The sequence below is a fragment of the Pyxicephalus adspersus genome, chromosome 4, assembly GCF_032062135.1.
Source record: "Pyxicephalus adspersus chromosome 4, UCB_Pads_2.0, whole genome shotgun sequence".
Taxonomy (NCBI): domain Eukaryota; kingdom Metazoa; phylum Chordata; class Amphibia; order Anura; family Pyxicephalidae; genus Pyxicephalus; species Pyxicephalus adspersus.
The window spans coordinates 143,685,211-143,704,426 of NC_092861.1; the positions used below are offsets into that span (position 1 = coordinate 143,685,211).

A 19,216-nucleotide genomic window follows, 5' to 3' on the forward strand; every position below is an offset into this window, starting at 1 on the left:
CAAATCAATTGGATTTCTACCAGTGAAGGAGGTTAGAATAAAAAACATCCCAACCATAACATTCATGGGAACCAGGTGTGATCGATCCAGATATCTTCCCTAGATTACAAATCTGGATAGAAAGTTAAAGGATCCCTATATAAATAGTACAACCTTGTATTCGTCTGCTTCCCCAGAGTTTAGCTTTAACATTTGATTGCGGGTTTACTTTAATGAAACACAGACTGCGCTTTCTATGCAAATCTGGATAGTTTGCTGCATCCAGTTATTTCGAACTGAGCATAATCACTTATGCTAGCTGAAAGTCTGCTTAATAAGCATGCCAGATAAAACAACAGAATTAGCAATCAATGGGTAGAATACTTTTGTTGCAGTAATATGAATTTTCTGCCGTAACAAAAGACAATTAGAGGATTGTCATATCCTGATATTCCCTTTTCAAAATCACAGCGCAGTCATTCAGCGCTGCAGGTATAATGACTACACCTATGTTTGCTTAAGGAAAGAAACATGAATTGTCTCCCATTCACATCCTAAGTGATTGTCATCAGCAGATCTGGAGCTCTGATGAAGGATAAACATCCCGAAATGGATTACCTAAAGGGGTGCAAATTTGCCGTTGAGTATCATTACGCCTCTCGCAGATTAGCTTCTAAACAACTTTCATGGTTCTGCAGTTTACAATTTCTGCAAATTGCACATTTCCCCAAACCATTAGTAGACACAAACTCACCACTTTAAGGAATGAAAAATTAAATGCTCGAGTTATTATGCATTGCTCACAAACATTTGTTTAGCAGGTCACCCCCTCACCATTTTTTCCCTGTTTTTCATATTTCACTATCTCTGTGCTTGAATTTCATTACAAAAGCTTTTAAAAATAACAAGTGCGGACGGAATTGTGTTTTCAGTAATATTATTAAATATATATATTTTTTACAGCCTGTTACTGTCATTCAGTTCCCGACTGTTATCATTATAAAAGATACAGCCATCCCAGTGCGTTATTTGTAACATTATCTCATGTTTTACAACATCTCTGCGCAACGAGGAGACGTGCAGTATGAAATATAACTCAGAGAGAAACTTCTTGTTGGCGTTAATGTATAAAAGGGGAATGTGGTTCCATCTCTACTGTCTTTACCCAGCCAAATCCTGACGAACAGCCAATTTCTTTTATCACATTAACACAGCCATGAGGGAAACACATTTGTTCAAGTCAACTACACTAAAGATACCATTACCAATGCAGCATATACATGTTTTATATCAGCTGTATTCTCAGAGTATGAGGGAGCAAACAATATATTAAGACTACACTGACAGTTTATTTAAGAAAAGAAAATTGTCTCTGCAGAGGGACAGAAGTTAGCAATGTATAGCTAAAGCTCGGTGTCACCAATCTAATAAAGGTAATAATTCTTAAGAAGCTTTCTTTATAGCGGGAAACACTGTTGCGATAGTCCTGTCATATCATTCAAAATAAAAATGTTCTTTTATAAGTTTAACTATACCTTTATTTCAAAGTGAAAATTCAATTTATTTTTATATTTTTCTTGCAGTTTTATTCTTTCTTTTCGCCATTCCATATATAAATATATATATATATATATATATATATATATATATATATATATATATTATCATTTTTATTTTGATTTCCTTTATTGTGTATGTTTTTGCCATTGTATTTTTGTCTGAATCCTAATATCTAAATTAATTCTTCCTTTTTGCCACATCTTCCTTAAAAAAATATATTTTATTCCTTTTGATCATTCTTCTCTTGTTTTTTCATTATTACCATTTTTTTTCTGTTGTTTTCTTTCTGTCTATTTATCTATATTTTTTTTTATTAATATTAATATAATTATTTTTTTCGTATAGAAAATTCCTGATGATGTTGCCTCCCAAATTTTTACATATGTACAGTTTGTGGATAACACATACAGGAATCTTGACTGGTGGTTGGTATTCCTTTAAAAAAAATAATAAAATGTTCTTTATGTTGCTATGAAAAGCTTCAGCACAAGATCAATTGGAAAATGTACAGTGGTGTTGGTAGAAACATTTATATTGATGATGGTAACCAAGAAAGGTTAGACTGCTCAATAATTTTTCTTGAGGGATGAACAATGGAAAATAAGAGATTGCCCGCGATAGCCATTCACAATGGCTGTCCAGTGAACACAAGAAGCTATAATTTGTAATCATCACTTGTTTTGATATCATTGACAAATGTAAAGATTAGATATGGTCTATGTGTGTAAAAGCCAGCAAAAAACAAATTCAATATCATGTGTATATATATAGGACATATAGGTATATTTTTGATAAAAAAAAATACTGGGTTTTCAATGTAAATTTAAAAAACAGTGGCTTCCAATGCTTTTATAACTGACAGCTACCAGATAATTTTTACCATTGCCAAGGCATAGTTCATCAAAGATTATGTTACAATTGGTGCCATGCTCTTAAAAAGATCTTGCCATGTGCAGCTGGGTCCAAAAAGCACTAGCTTGTAGCATCATGATGGATAGTGGCTGTAGGAGGTGAGGATTTCAAGTGACAATAAAGAGGAAGAAAAGGAGTGTCAATAAATCCCTTTCATGTCAGGTATTCAATATAGGCACTTAATAGGGACCATAAACCCATTTTCCCACCCAACCCTATCTATGTCCTTTGTATAATCTTTGTTAAAACATCTGTCTTGCAAACAATTATGTTCTAGCATTTCTTGGTCATGGCTATGTGTAGGCATTTGATCAAGGCATTTTAATCAAAGTTGTCCAAAAATATTTTTTTTCCTGAACCCGTGCCCCTACTGAGATAATGTAACTACATGCTTAGGTTTGACCAATTACTATAATTTCTGGGGGACAGATATAATACAGCCTTTTCTAATTTACAAATGTTAATTAAACCCTGTGGTCTAAAGACCATGAACATCTGAGCATCACCCGAACATCAATGTGTGCTAGTTGGACATCTCATTCCGTAACCCTGATAAAAATTTAGAACTGGCTCACCACAAGCATTCGCTGCTTTGTGAAGGATTTCCACAAGGTTGTAAAGAGTGTCTATTGGAATATTTGTCCATTTAGCTATTTAAACCCAAGAGTATTAAGTGGGATTGAGGTCCACAAAGACCACACAATTTGCCCCATGTCAAACTTATCACACAATTTCTTTAAAGAACTGGCTCAGTGGATGGGGTCACAGTTTTGCTAGATCAAAAAAAGAGCCATGCCCTAACAGTTGGGGAATGTCCACAAACTTTTGACCATGTTGTGTATATAAGGGTCAGGGAGATCAGAAGGTGGGGAAGAAAAAAAATATTTAAAGCTATGCTTTAAGCTTTGAGAGGTGGCATCTCCCATTCTTTTTAGGAGGACCTTCTTTTTGCCACTGCAATCACATGCCTAAAAAATGTTTCTATACAAGAAAGGGATGCCTCCTACCTCAGAATTGCATTGGCTTTTACTGCAACCTACAAAAAGTGGTCCTCTATTTTCTATTAGAGGTGGTCATCTTGGGTGTATCAGGGCTTTTCCTCCTAATCACCCCCCTGATGAATAGCAATTTTACCTTCTGGTGGGGTAAGGATAATAAGCACAAATCCACAGAATGGATTATGAAGAATTATAGAGAACCTTGCACTACAGGTCTCTATGTTCAGCTTTATTTGCACCAATTTGTTAGGCAGCACAGTAGTAATAAAACAAATCTCACCCCAAATATTGGTAAACTGTCAGACACTGGCAGATGTACCTTAGATGACCTCACACAGAAACTATACAGCTATGTGGGTCATGGCGCGGTAGTGTGTTGGCAAAAGAAGCGCACTACTATTTTGTAGGAAATATTCAATATAAAATGTTTATTTTTTCCAAGTACAGGTTAATTAGTTAACATTTCTAGATGTTACCCAAAGCAACTCTTCCATTTTTGAGTTCAGGTCAACAATAAACGCAACATGGCATTAGCTAGAAAAGCCAGGCAGCTTCCATGTATGTGATAAAACGGAGTAACTCCCATGGGATGACCCGGCTTCATCGTTACATAAAGAGCTGAGCCAAAAAGTACTCCATCATTATCTTAAAGCCCAAGTCATTTGTAACTTTGTTTAATACAGCATTAATAATACACAAGACAGCACTGTCTTCTGCTGATGGGGCTCTCCGTCTTAAAGGACAAGTTTTCACACGACAGTTAAACAGTTATGATGTAAAGGCGTTTCATTAAATCATAAGTACCTTAACCTTTTCTTGAAAGAACTGTAGGATTTAAAGATTTATAAATACTTTTTTGCCTGGACTAGGAAATGACTCATATTTGACAAGTATTGAAATGATAATGCTGATTTCAATAGGCATTCTAAGAGCATCCTATCCTCCAGAGGGTAATACGGTAGCGAGCTCCCCTTTGCATTTTGATTTTAAACTTTCTTCCCGAAGCTTTTAACAGGCTGCTGTCTGCCAAAGCGTGCCCGTGTAACACTGATACGACCAGGCAAAATAAAGGCTACCAAAAACATTATGTTTTATAATTGTAGACAGCCAGGCAAGAAAAGCCACATCAATCTGACATATCCCGGAAAACTTCTAAAACATCTTGTGTTTAATCAGTTTTGTTATTTTTTTTCAGTGGAAATTCATTAAGCCTTACCAAATTTTCTTAACTAGAACCTGCATATTTCACCGTCAACCCCCAAATCTCACATTCACAGTCACCGTGTTATAATTAATAGTTAATGTATAACGTACTTCAGTGATGAAGGAGCTTTGAAAAGGTGGCTTAAAACATGGGATGCATAATTAATGAATGCAATTAGAGGGAAAACTACTAATAGTCAATTGAACTATAGTCAGATGGAAAAAAAAGACTATTTTAGATCAACAGTGGGTGAATCTTTAAATATGCTTCTACATTAATTTTAACAGAATGGCTATTTTCTCTAAAGATTTCAAGTAAATTCAACTCCACAGAATTTATGGTTTATGAATGCTGATGTGCACTCGAAGCTGCATATGATCCCAGCCTCTCCACCCAATGTCTACCACATTAGTCACATCTAAGTCAAAAAAGGAACGTTGTATTCAGAAAAGTATTCTTTCTACAACAGAACAGCACAGGAGGAGTAGCTGGAATTTTACTTTTTGATTGTCAAATCCTAATATCTAGCCTTCAGAAAAAACACCCAAATACCAAATTAATGGATTGTTACTCTTTATAATTGAGGTAACTTGTCAGATATCACAACCAGATTCTGTAATCTGTGTTTTTTGCAACCTTTTTTAATGTGGGGGAACCCTTTAAATACATTTTAGGTCTTCAGGGAACCCCTTGTATAGATATTATATCCGTAGCTCACAGTATATTAGTGTGGTCGTCAGAAGAAAGAATGCTTCTTAGCATTTTACATTGCTGGACACTGGGAAGAATGTCACTTTTAAAGATAGCTAAAAAGATAATTAGTGTCAGTTAAACTGACCTAAGAGGCCCACACTGAGCATTGCTCAAGTAACCACTATCAACCAGGAACCCTGGTTGAAAAACACTGTTGTAGGCTATGTCTTTGCCAATGTCATATATTGCCAATTTCTCAAGGAACCCCAAACAACTTCTGGAGGAAATCAAGAGAAAAAACTTACCTAATTCTATTACTGTTTAGTCAAAAACCTTGGGCTGGTTTACTAAAGGAATAGTAGATTAGACTTCCCATCACTCCAGCAACCAACATTCTGCAGTCTTCAGAATCGGGTTGGTGATACTGGTTGGTGAGTCCTTTCTCTCCCAATCTAAATTCTTGTCTGGAGGGGGCTATTAAAATAAAAATGTATCTATAAGTACTAATTACACCTTAAAAAACAGTAAATTGGAAGAGAGTGGAAACCCAACTTTTAGAGTTATCAGGGTCATCAGAGCAGTAGGTAAAGATAAACCCTCCAATGGAGACCCCAGTTTTAGGGACCACTTTCTGGGATACAAAATGTGTTCACTTTGGAAAGATTTCCTGTTGTTTACTGTTTTTAGAACAATGAAGGCAAATCTCCCCAATGGGCTGCAGATAGCAAAAATTACCTGATATGCTCTTTATAACATTGAATAGACTTAGGAACTGATGATCAGGGCTATATTTATTAGGATTTACAGAGAAATTCATCTATACATATTTATTGACTTTTTCCAACGTGAGGGTCAGCAGCATTGACCCTGTATTCTGCAGTCACATTCACCTCATTACAAAAGGATGAATGTGCACCAGGTAAATGCAACAGGCAATGAACAATGGGTGAGTGCCCCATGTACACTCGTTTTAAAGAATTGTATCTGCCTTGCAGAAGAAGTTGCTGCCAAAAGTGATGGAAAGATAGTTTTAGCACTAAGGGGTCTATTTATAATTGTTTTCATCCAAGATTTACCCAGGTTTTATCCGGAATACACACAATTTTTTATATTGATGTGCATTAGTGTTTTCAACATCCCACTAATACGTCGATATATTTCTTTTCAATGTCATAAGAACCATATACAGTGTATAATATTTATACATATATATATATATATATATATATATATATATATAGTATAATAAAAAAAAGGGATAAGGAATGTTCATGACACAATGACACATTTAAATCAAGACAGTAATCCCTACAGGTAATCCCCAGCGCCTTGTCTGCTCTCAGGGAGAATTACATTTACTTTATCCTACTGTGAAATTTTGGTTAAGTTACTCTGTAGGTGGAAGTAATTGATTATAGCCAGTTTGGATTTATACCTGAATAGATGGTTTAAGTGAAGACAATTTTTTAAAATTAGGCTTATGCAAAGATATGGTCAGAGGTCATGAAGGCACCAAAGATCATCAAAATTCAGACTTGACATCTGCAACTTTTTGTCCATCATAGATCGTCATATAGTCACAAAGAGAGATTATAAAAATATCTGCATTCTTGAAAAGTACTTTATATAAGCTATGTCTATGGTAGATCCTTATTCCAAGTAGCTCAAACTCTCAAATAGCTTTCCATTTTTTTCATTGACTACATCTTACACAATGGGCCTAGTTTACTAATGCTCTGACTGGAGAATATGGATCTGGTAAAGATTTGAAAATGGCCAATTATTCGCAAATTCTTTTTAAGAAATTAATTCAAGGTTTGCTGGATCACCCACATTCTCCCATGATAGTCTATCTTGTTCAGTTTTTAAGTTTTTTAATAAATCAGACCCAACATGCATTTAAAAGCAAAAAAATCATTAAACATCAGCTGACCGTTTTATTAGATGAACCTTTTTCTATATGGCAGTTTTTGGCATTGTCAGCCTCTAAATTGATGACCAGAGTATTAGGAAACCAATGGGGATTCTGAATAAATATCCTAAAAACATGCAGTTAGGTTAATCAGCTTTCCCTCAAAAATTGTCCTTAGACTACAAAAATGACTATGGTAGGTACATTAGCTTGTGAGCCCCTTTGAAGCACAGCTAGTGACATGACCATGGACTTTGTACAGTGCTGCATATTATGTTGGCTCATTAATAGTTATTTATTAATACTGCGTAGTAGTAATAATAATAACGCATGACAGAGAGCAACAAAGAAAAACATTATTGGATTAATCTTGTAATTACTTGATAGCTACAGGATGACCCAAGTACCGGTTTACTTTTATAGAATCTGGGTGACTTTTATTTTCTTTCAATAAAAAAATATAAAAAACTTGCAAAATACATCCCAGTGTCAGATTCAGCTATTTAATTTGCTTCTTTAAACAGACCTATTGTATATTTCTAACCCTCACCTATTTTCTTCCTACCCACAGTATCTTCTAAACTAGGAATCATGAAGTATAAACCTTTGAGGGACATGATCTACACACATTTTGGTACTTCTCTAAATGAAAAAATAAATGATTTACCAATAAAAAAATAACATATACTATATAATTTATACTAAAATTTAGCTTGAAGTTGAAGACTCCAGCACTGAAGTAATAACTTCTATCAGGCTGGCCATACTCTGGTCTATTCTTCTTCTATTCGAATACCAGACCGCTTTATAGTTTTATTGAATCAACCATAAATTGTTTTTTTTTTTTAATTTATTGATTCAAATATGATTGAAATTAGGAAGAAACAAAGAATCAAATGATTCATTACTGGTCAGGTCAGAAAGTTTTTGTGATTGATGACCTTGATTGCACAAGCATTTGTTTTTGGACCACTTAATCAATTCATGTTTCATCAAAAACTGGAGCAAGTATGTTTTCCTTAACTGATTGATAAGGTGAAAGTATTGCAGTTGATTTGCATTTTGGTTTCAAAGAATCGATTCTGAAGATTCACTTTTGCATTAGTTGTGGAATATAATTAATACATTTTCGATCAATGGTAGTCATTTTTTAAGGGTGTGTTGATCCAATTAGCAGCTAGTGTATGTCTAGTTTAATATACTCCCTCTGAGCATAGATCCTGTTCTTTGACATGGTCATGTGAACCCACATTGCAGGTGGTTTTGAGGAGCCACATTTGGGTAATAATGTATTGGTAGGGTTAAGACTAGTGGCAGGAACAGCTGCTCATTTGTAATTACTGGTAGTTGGCACCTTGCCAACTGCTTGACCACTATTACTACTGCATTTTACAGTGGGCGGCAGCCATTGAACTCAACTACACACTGCTACCATCTTTATGGGTGGCCATAGATGAGACTCTACAGGTAAAGAGTTCTCCAAAGGCGGAGTTTAGGAGTGTGAGGAAACGGCAACTGTATTACAACCTCATTGCCAGTCTGAACAAAGTGTTAGGCTGGAAGACAATAAATGGCTGGATTTGGGTACCATGTTCCACATTTGGCATATATTTGATTTATATACATTTTTAGGACAATGTTCCCCTGTCTAATCATACAAAAACACTTAATAACACAACACAACAAAACAGGACAAACACTTATTAATAGAACAGCACCGGGATATAGAAATATGACTTTCATCAGATACATACAGACAAAAGAAGAATGCACGCCCTAGCGCTACAGTTACATCTCCAGAGCTTATCTTTCACACGTTCTTTTGAAACGTTTTTTGTGTTTAACCAAATGTTATGTATTTTTTTTTACCCACCTGCACACTAAGATGAATCCATCTCTTCACAGAAAATCTCCCTTGTGTCATTACTTTTATAGGCGGCTGCAAACCATTTACAGTGCGATAATAAAACACGGTTTCTCTCTCCGAGATTGTGAGTTTGAACACAATCTGCCCATCAGCGGACTTTTCTATCACACACCTTCAGAAGTAAATATAAAAAAAAGATCAAAATCATCTTCCAGACAACATAGACCAGAAAATAAAGTGCAGCATAAACCTTCACGACTCTAAAGCTCTCTATAGTCATCATGGGAAGATAGGATATTATTACTATAATGCTTTACTTTTCTAGGCTCTTCTAGGCAGTGCTTTGTGACAAATATATATTTTGTATCCATTTCATAATATAATTGGGTATTTAGCGGTTGTGTAACCCCTTTGTGCTCGAGTCATTTTAAGACAGTGCCGTAAAACTGAATTTCATAAAGCTGAGTCTGAGAGTGTATGTAGACCCTATTTGCTGTCCTTTGGTCTGTTAAATGCCGTTAAGTTTGCAATTTCTGTATTATAGGTACACATACCTGTTGATTTCTGTAACCTCTGCCGACAGTTATTAATATTATTACACGGAATTTATATAGTGCCGACATATTACGCAGCACTGTACAGTTCATAGTCATGTCACTACCTGTCCCTTAAATGGGCTCACAATCCAATCTCCCTACCTCAGTCATATGTCTTTAATACAGTCTAAGTGCAATTTGGGGGGAAGTCAATTAACCTAACTGCAGGTTTTGGAATGTGTGAAGAATCCCGAATACCCATAGGAATCCCACACAAATATGGGGAGAACCTGTAAACTCCTTGTAGATAGTGTCCTGGCCGTGCTCCTCCTTTAATTAGTAGCCATTTGTCTTTTTGGGCCACAGAACATTTCCTACCATTTTCTGGAGAAGAAGGGTATGTCGCCACACATCAATAGATCCAAATGCGATTGAAATCAAGAGTAGAATTGAATGACCCTTTATTGGACAGGTCACAAAATTTCCATTGACTGTACAAGTATCTGTTTGCGTTTTTGAGTCCACTTGATTGATTTCTGTGCAATCGAACATTGGGTATGCTCATATTCTTTTCTTTAACTGATTGATTAAGCAAAAAATTGTGAATGTCAGCTACAAAGAATCAATACTAAAGAATCACTTGTTTGGTAGTATGATTGATTCATTTTTAATCAATGGTAGTCTTTACAGGTAAAAACTTGTTTTGGCTAGCTTAAGTGACTAATTTTAAGAACAAACCCTGTTCTTTCACAGGGCCAAGTGCAACTCACTTGAAGCTGTGTTCCGGGAGCCAAAGATAGGTAATCCAAGGTCTTTATAGTCGATAAGGCTATGTTTGGAGTGGTTGCAGAAAAGGCTGCCTTTGTGCTGATTCTGGATTTGTGACTGAGTTTTAGTTCTGTGTATTGTAATAAGCCTGGCCCGTTATTGAGCAGCTTTGTTTGCAGCAAAATGTTCAGTAACCAAAATTTCAGATGGCAGCAACTGAACTTATTTCAGTAATAATGAACACACATATACATCACATTGACTGCCCCAACCCTGATCCCACATAAAGGGTAAGGCTTGAGTCTCTGGTTGCTTTCAGATTCTAAAGGCTCGTTCACACATATCTGCTGCTTCGGCACAATAACATGCCTAAGTGTTCACTTTTTGCGTTACAGTGTATAGGCAGCTTATTCATGTGGCCTAAAGGGACCACAAATTGGACCTACAGTTGTTTTATAGAGCACACTGTACTCAAACACACTATAGTGCATTACCATTCTGTGCAGAAAAATTTTTTGAGTGACATTAGGAATAAACAGAACTGCATCACACAATGTATGTGTGTGCATGGTAGCAGAAATTCATAAGTGTGAATGGGTCCTAATGTCACACCTAAGCTAAACACGCAATAAGCTCCAGCTTCTGGAACATCACTGTCTCCCTGCCTAACATGCCCTGTTGGCTGTGTGTTTGAACCCTCCTTTTTCTGTGGTTAAGACCTATCCTAAATATATTGTATGACAGGAGGAATCGTGCATAAATCTAACCATAACCTGACCTACACCAAGTCATAGATCCTAGTTTGGGTTAGGTGCTAAATAGCTCCTACAGTTAATGGCAGATACAAAAACATAACCCTCAAAAGAAATGTTGAGTATCTAATCTGTGAAGCCAGGAAGAGGGGGTACATATCAGCTCACAACACCTTTGACATTATAAAGTCTGATCAAAACCCCGATTATTGTCTATTCTAAAACACCTGAATTCTGTTCAAAAACCAAAGCACCTTTAAAATCTGCAGTGCCAAATTCATGAAGCCTCTAGATTCATCTCAAACCCCCTGACGGGTCGAATTCAAACCCTTCATCCCTTCTAAAGAACAAGCCATAATCACTCCCAAAATAATTGACAATGCATTTCCATGTTACAAGTCATTCAGCAGCCTTCAGTCTCCCTATTTCAGGACATCTTGATATATCAACCTGCCTTGTATTTTAAAGCTCATTCTTGCAGCTCCTATATTCCTAATGGTCCATCAATACAATGATATGCTTTTACGGGACACATAGAAAATAGAGCAGAGTCACTTTAACTGCACTGGAGACAAAGTAGAGGACAAATGAGGTCACTGACTTGGTTGTACTATCTAGCCAGTTTGTTTGGATCACAAATCCTTAGGTGGGTAGACACATTTATGTAATAAAATTGTGCATTTAGCTTTTTAAGAAGCATGATTGGTAGATGATGAAATTTTGACTCTGTGCAGGCATTAGTGGCACCATGTAATGCAGCTCTGTACTCACTAATAGGTAGGAAGAAAGTAACATAAGCAACAGTGACAAGTACTATGCTAATATTAAGTACTATATTAAGAACAAAATTATAAAGGGATAGACTCATGGGGGTGAAGTGGACAGAAGACCAGTAAGTGAAATTAAATCTACAGTGCAAAAAGATCACCCCCACCAGGTATTGTGTTGGCAGGAGCTGTGAACATGTCAGGATTGTATTAACTAAATACAAATCTCATTGACATTTGTTCTTCATTTGTGTATTTAGCTTTTAACACTCAACCTGGATAAAACAGAACTCATCATCTTTTCCCCTCAAATTTCAAATCTCCCCTGACATATTTCTAACTGTTAATAACACTATTATTACCTCACCTCAGACAAATTGTCTTGACATCACCTTCGATTCTGCCCTTTGCTTTACCACCCATACTCAGAACATTTCCAGGTCCTGTCACTTTCACCTACACATTTCCAAAATCCGCCCCTACCTGTCCCTAGAAACCACCAAACTCCTTGTACACGCTCTTATCATCTCTAGTCTGGACTTCTGTAACATCCTCCTCTTTAGTATTCCACTAACCCGACTCTCTCCTCTACAATCTATTGTAAATGCTGCTTCCAGACCTATCCATCCTTCCCACCACTCCTCTTCTGCCGCCTCTTCTTGTACAAGTAGTTCTCGTCATTGGCTTCCATTTCACCCTAGAATGAAATTCAGATTTCTTTGCTTTCAAATATCGCCACAGTTCTTGTCACTTACCTTTGTGACCTGGTAGAAAAATACCCCCCTAGTGTCCTAATGGCTCCTTCAATGAGCTACTAATGACTTACTCACTCATAACCTCGTCACACACACTGCCGTGACTCTCTGGAATGGTCTTCCTCGTCCTATTCAGCTTACTCCTACTTTCTGATCATTTAAAAGAGCACTCAAAACCCATCTTTTCAAACTTGCCTACCCGTCTTCTTGTGTCTCTTAAACCCTCTCTTAAACCCGCACTATTCACCAACCAATCCATATACCCCCTTCTATTGTGTGCTACTTCCCCACCTCTTAGATTGTTAGCTCCTGTGGGCAGGGTCCTCTACTCCCCGTGTGTCACTGTCTGTATCTGTCTGTCATTTGCAAACCCTATTTAATGTACATCACTGCGTAATATGTTGAAGTTATATAAATACTGTTTATTATTATTATTATAATTAAATATTATTATTATTATTATTAATAATAATAATAATAATAATATTAATATTAATATACAGCATGCACATTAAAAAACAGTAGGTTGTGTTGCAGCAGATGCAGCAACTAACCCTTGTAAACATCCTAATCCAATCAATATGACCACATAGCGTACACAAAAATTACTGTAAGCTGCTTTCTGTAAAGTAAATCATGTACTCTGCATATTTTATACGCTATAAAACCCAAGAAAACATTCAAATAAAACTAAAATATATGAACCATAAAATCATGACTGCTGGCACAAAGAAAAAAAAGGGCACAAAGATTGCCAGCAGTGAGAATTTAACTAGCAGCAGTATCTAGACATAGTGAAAGAGAGTTAAGTACTACAGCTCTGGGATAAGGAAACCAGGGGAAATTAACTTCAGATATATCATTTATCTTCTCCATTTATTCCATTTAAATTTCACAGATGGCAGATTCCCTGTCGTCCATAGCGCCGCACTCATTCATACCTTTAGGCCACCGTACTTTAGGCACCCGTAACACAATTTCCTTTTTTTTTTTTTTTGTCATTTGAAGTAAGGAGCGGCAACACAACAAGCTCTTGAAATAAAAGAAGGGGGAAAATGATGATAAGAGATGGTATGGCCTCATTGTCTAGTATTCATCTTCAAACTACTCCCTCATTAGTTATTGAACTTTCCTCGCTAAACAAAGCCGAATAAGACTATTCATCCTAATTTGGTGCCATAGGCTGAAATTCCTTCAAGATTTCATGCATTGTGTATCTAACGACACCAGCTATTTTTAAGAGTTGCCTCAGGTGAGCTGTGGAAATTCAAAGAAACGATTGCACATTATATCTTAACACCATGCGGATCTATTCAAAGGAATTCCAGGGCTGGCTCTCTGTTGGGAGTGTGATTTTAGAGACAAAATCGGTTTTCATTATTTCGCCAATTAGGACATAAAATATTCTCTTGGTATATGTGAATAAGCAGCTAATTATTGCAAGAAAGCCGTTTATGAGGACACACAGGAAGAATGACAAATTCGAGATCATTTTTTTCTTTGACTTTTTGAATTTGGTTTAAAAAAAAAGAAAAGAAAATCACTTTTTCTCACTGTTTATCAAATTTTAGAGCTTTGCTAAATTTTAAAATAATTCTGCTTAGAGGTATTCTAGTTGTCAAAAATTTAATTTAGTAAAAAAAGTCTTTTTAAACCAGGGGCAATTAATTTGATTTTAACATATAACCAATAGGTAATATTGCACATGGATATCACTGTTGGAAATAATTCATTTGTAATGTAATATTTTCCTATGACTGCAAAGCTTCATTTTTTTGCAGCTGTTTCTTTAGTGTCCCAATTATAAACTCTCTTATTGGATGCCAAAGCCCAAATCTGGCTCCCTCTACCCTGATGAATACTGTTCTAGGAAATACCAAATGTTTACAGTTGTCACTGAAAAGGGAGGTGAGGGTATATTTTCCAATGTGGATACAATGCAGATGATCTGCTCAAATAATAAAGGCTGTTCACTTACCAAAGTGAAATATAATACAGGAAAGGGTTTATTCACTCCTATTGCATACTGATTTCATAATTATACAATCCATAATGAATATCTAATCATATGTAAAGAAATTTAATCAAATGATTTTTCTTTGCACATGATAGAATGGTAGAAGTCAACAGGTCTTCACCCTATTTAATAAGATAAGTGAAATATCCCTCCCATATTTATATGTGGACAACCTATTACACTTTAGTAAATCAAACCCAAATTGAAAAAGTGAAGTTTTGCTGACTTCCAATCATCCAATAATGTGAAAAGAAGAAACATCCAGAATAAAAGGATATAATGTTCAGAGGAACACCTTGCATGAGTTATACACAGAAGAATCTGCTGAAATTTTCCATACAAATTGGGGTACCTACAAATCATTATTCTGACCCCATGATCTGACCTATTACCCCATGGTAATAGTCTTCTCCATGCCTAACCTCTTAAATACCTCCTATGGGAACTTTGAGCACCACTGAACTGGCTACCCTGGAAAAAGAAGGACATCCAACTAAGTTTCCTTGCAATATTTTGCACAAGTGGGTCTAAAATGCAAGTGTTTTTGTGAAACGCATTAGAAATTGTATCAACTTCAGAAAGAATTCAACCACACACAGTTACACAGTCAGTTAGGTTGAAAAAATACATAGATCCATCAAGTTCAACGACTAGGGAAATAAACATTTTCCAGATAAAAACCCTATGGGCATAGTAAATCCAGAGGAAAGCAAAAAATCCCTGGTACAATTTGCTCCAACAGGGAAAAAAAATTGTCCTGATACCATGAGGCAATCGAATGTTGCCTGGATCAAGTCCCAGGTATCTTTACTTTAAACCATTTATATCTTTTTTTTTTATGGACATTTATGGTACTTTAAACCATTTTACTTTAAACCATTCATATCTTTTTTTCATGGACTTTTATGGTACTCGTTGATGTACTGAATATGTACAATTATGGAGCTTTAGCATGGTAATATAAGAAACGTTGAATAAATATGTTTACTGTTTTTTATGTAAGTTTTCATTTTTAGCAACAACCTCAAAACCTCATTACTTTTTTAGACCCAGGTTTTTGTTCCTTGTTTTTGGTTCTATTGGGATTTCATATTATTTTGTATTTTTCCTCTCTTTTTCTCTACAGGGTTTAAAAAATGGGTTATACGTACACTAGGATGAGTTTTAATTACACCTCTGCAAAACTTTAAACATTTCTGACCATTTTTACAGGCCAACATCATCCAAGTGATTCCCACAGTCTTGTCACATCCTCATTAATGTAAGTTTATAGCTAGGTTAACAAGAAACTAAATAATTAACACGTGTCCTATAACTTGTTTTTGGGCTGCTTTCCAACCGGAAAAAAAGAACACTGTATTGTACAAAACCACCCTTCTCATTGTTCCAATATCCATTAAACTCCAAGAAGATGAGCTAGAAGATGAGGTTAAATTAACACCGGGATGGTGAAAGTGTATTTGAAGTTTCCATTCTTAGTTTTTATCTCAAATGCAGATCACCCTGGCATGCTGATTTTGCATGCAAGAGAAAGTAACAGATGCTTTGGTACTTACATTTCACCGGATTGCTCAGGTTTCAGCCATGCAGTCAGCGTAAATGAACTTTCCACGTCTGCTATTGTGGTAGTTATAAAGCAATCTTTGTGATCGTAAAAGACAACGCTATATGAATCTTTTCCGGATTTTGGGTGTATGTTTTTCACATCCTTTCTGACACAAGTTCCAAGGTCTCCTTCAAGAAGATGATGATAGCTTGGGGTGTAGGATCTATACGGGCAATCTTGAATACAAAACCTCTGAATGCAAGTCCGAAGGCTTTGCTTGTTAGGCTCACTTTGGCAAAAAACACTTCTTTGAGGGAAGCCGCAAGTGGCATTGGGTGGCTCTGTGGTGATGGGCTTAAATGCTGCTACATTTTGCAGTTTTGGAAAGAGACCTTGTGCCCTTACTAAGGCAATACTTGTGTGGCATCCAAAATGTAAAGCTTCAAAAATGTGAAGAAAAGTACAAAGTTTTCTAATCAATAGAAAAGAATCCATCATGAATCCTTTATTTTCCTATACAATCTTTATAAATATCATTATTATAATTTGACACAATGAGTCATTTGAGACGACATCAACTTCTGAATTTCAGGGGATCCATTGGGGAATCCACTACAGATTTCCTAAAACATGACACAAAGATAAATTAAACTTATGCTTGGATGATCTTTTATGACTTGACAATAAAATAGGTTTTATTTACTAATATAACTGAAGGGGACAAACATTGTGTTCATGAAGGCAAAACCTAAATTTGACTTTTTAATGGTGCATTTTGGTAGAGTAAATGTAAAGCTGTCCATGTACATGCAAACTGAGGCACCAATGCAGGACAGATTTAGCAACCCATTATAACTGATAGTCAAAGATGATTGATTGAGTTGGCACCAAAAATCAAATACCCATACTCAGGTCCCTATACAAACACATTGCTCACTTCTAGCAAATTATCAATCCTAACCATTCAATACCTCACTAAATATATATCAATCTTGATTGCCAGACACAGTTCATAAACAACCCATTGATTTGAAGATGTGTTCTAAATCAACTAAATGCAATGTGTTTAGAACTTTAGCCAGACCATGGACACTTAAACATTTAGAAATTCTTAATAATCAGTACATTTACTGCCCTTACTGACTTCTGTAGTTTAAGCCATTTGTGGTGTAATTCATTCTCAAAATGTACAGCCAAATATTGTTAGATTTATTTGCAGTTATCCTCTGTAGTTCAGCTCCTTCCGCTCAGCAGTGAGCTGTCAGCCTTCTGATCGCTAATGAAAACACAAAACAGGTTGAGGGGAAAGCAGAGTGCTAAGACTAAACTCAATTGGCTCAAAAAAAATGGGAAAATATTGTTAAATGAAACAGAGCATTCTTCTCGATCAGTACAGTAATTAAATGTAAAAATGTTGCAGGGGCTTCCTTTAGTAAAGACTAGTCATTGCTGCTCTTTTGCCTTGGACAGGATAACTGGTCTACCCCCTACCAAGATTTCTGCAGGCAGTCTGTACTAGGAGGACCTTCTGCCACTAACAGCTCTGCTCTCTTCATAGTGCAGCAATAATGATAATAATAATGATTTGGTGTGCACAACATGGATTTATAATCTTTGTGGATATTATAGAATATTGTTTGAATAAAAGTTGTAAAAGTTCAGCTTTAATTGGCTGTTTATGGTAAGGTTGAGGATTATTTGCTCCATAGTGGAAGTAACTACATAGGTCAGTGGGGGCCTATTAATTATAATACAAACTTGAACTATTATTTTTTGCTTTTTTTCCACCATGTTCTGCATACCTTAATCTATTGTATAACTAGTGCACAGTGTCATTTCACCTTGCTGGTGAGAAATGCACAATGTGTTATCTCTGTTTGATGGCACCTGTTATCTTGCATTCTGTAAATTACATTTGCTGCATATTTTCAGAATCTGACTGTAATGGGTTACTTTTTCCTCTAAGCTCCTATTGGAAAAATGTTTGATTAACCTTCCTGTGACCTAATGCAATGTGTCAACAACACTGTTGGCTGAATTCAGTCAACAAGGAGAACACTCACTGGGGCTGAATTACCAAAGGAGTCATGGTTGTTTACTTAACAAAGTGAATTATCCCTCTGCAATGGATAATTCACTTAGCTTAGTGAATAGGGTGAAAATTTTCTCTGCAAAGAAAGGTCTATCATGTGCATAGGACAAAATACATGATGTTTGCACGACTAGATGGCTAAAGGCAGCAGTGCTTCATCTTACTGTCAATATATATGATAATGTTATGTTAATATATATGGTGGCATGCTATATGTGCTAATACTGCCGTTGACCAGGGTGGAAGTTAGGAGGCAACAGGAACTTTTGCATGTTGTATATATATACATATATATATAGACACATATTTAAATTCAATTTTACAATTAGGTATGTAAAGGTACCTGATCTTGCCTAACACCAGCCTCCAGAATTCAAATGGGGGAGGGAGGGACAGTAACGGCAGCAAATCAGAGCTACACCACTAAGCACATTGCTGTTTGTAAACATGCTTACAGGAAGAGAAGGCCCAATGATGACCTTATCAGGGTGCGTCCACACCTTCATTTACTGTGGTTCTGGTCCAAACTGCATCGCCTATTTGCAATCTAATCTGCAGAGAGGTTCAGGGATTTGCTAATGCAATCATAAAGCTTTAAATTGAATTACCACAATAACAAATTCTTGGCTGATAAAATAACTCACATGTTTGTATTTCGGCTGTATGTTTAGCTGCATGACTGGAATTTAACAGAAATAATTTTGTAAGTGCTAATAATTTTGTAAATGATAACAACAATTACATTTAATTTATTCTGCAGCTACAATGATGTTCTAAACCTGTCAAAAAATGTAACATACTCCTTTCTTGCAAAATGAGAATTTGTGTGCAGAACACTTTCATATATCGTAATATGCT

General features: G+C 36.0%; 1 protein-coding gene across 4 annotated transcripts in view; it reads right to left on the minus strand.

Annotated features, from left to right (window-relative positions):
- Positions 1–17,077, minus strand: part of USH2A (usherin) — a 371,236-nt gene extending 354,159 nt beyond the window's left edge. For 2 of the 4 annotated variants that reach the window (XM_072409865.1, XM_072409866.1), the window contains exons 1-2: positions 16,277–17,077; positions 9,132–9,297 (exon numbers count right to left, since the gene is read on the minus strand). In XM_072409865.1, coding sequence (XP_072265966.1) covers positions 9,132–9,297; positions 16,277–16,764 — 654 coding nt within the window. In that variant the 5' untranslated portion in view covers positions 16,765–17,077. Of the gene's footprint in view, positions 1–9,131; positions 9,298–16,276 lie in introns of those variants that run through there. The other 2 variants (XM_072409864.1, XM_072409867.1) reach the window with 2 other exon arrangements.
- Between the last annotated feature and the right edge of the window lie 2,139 nt (positions 17,078–19,216).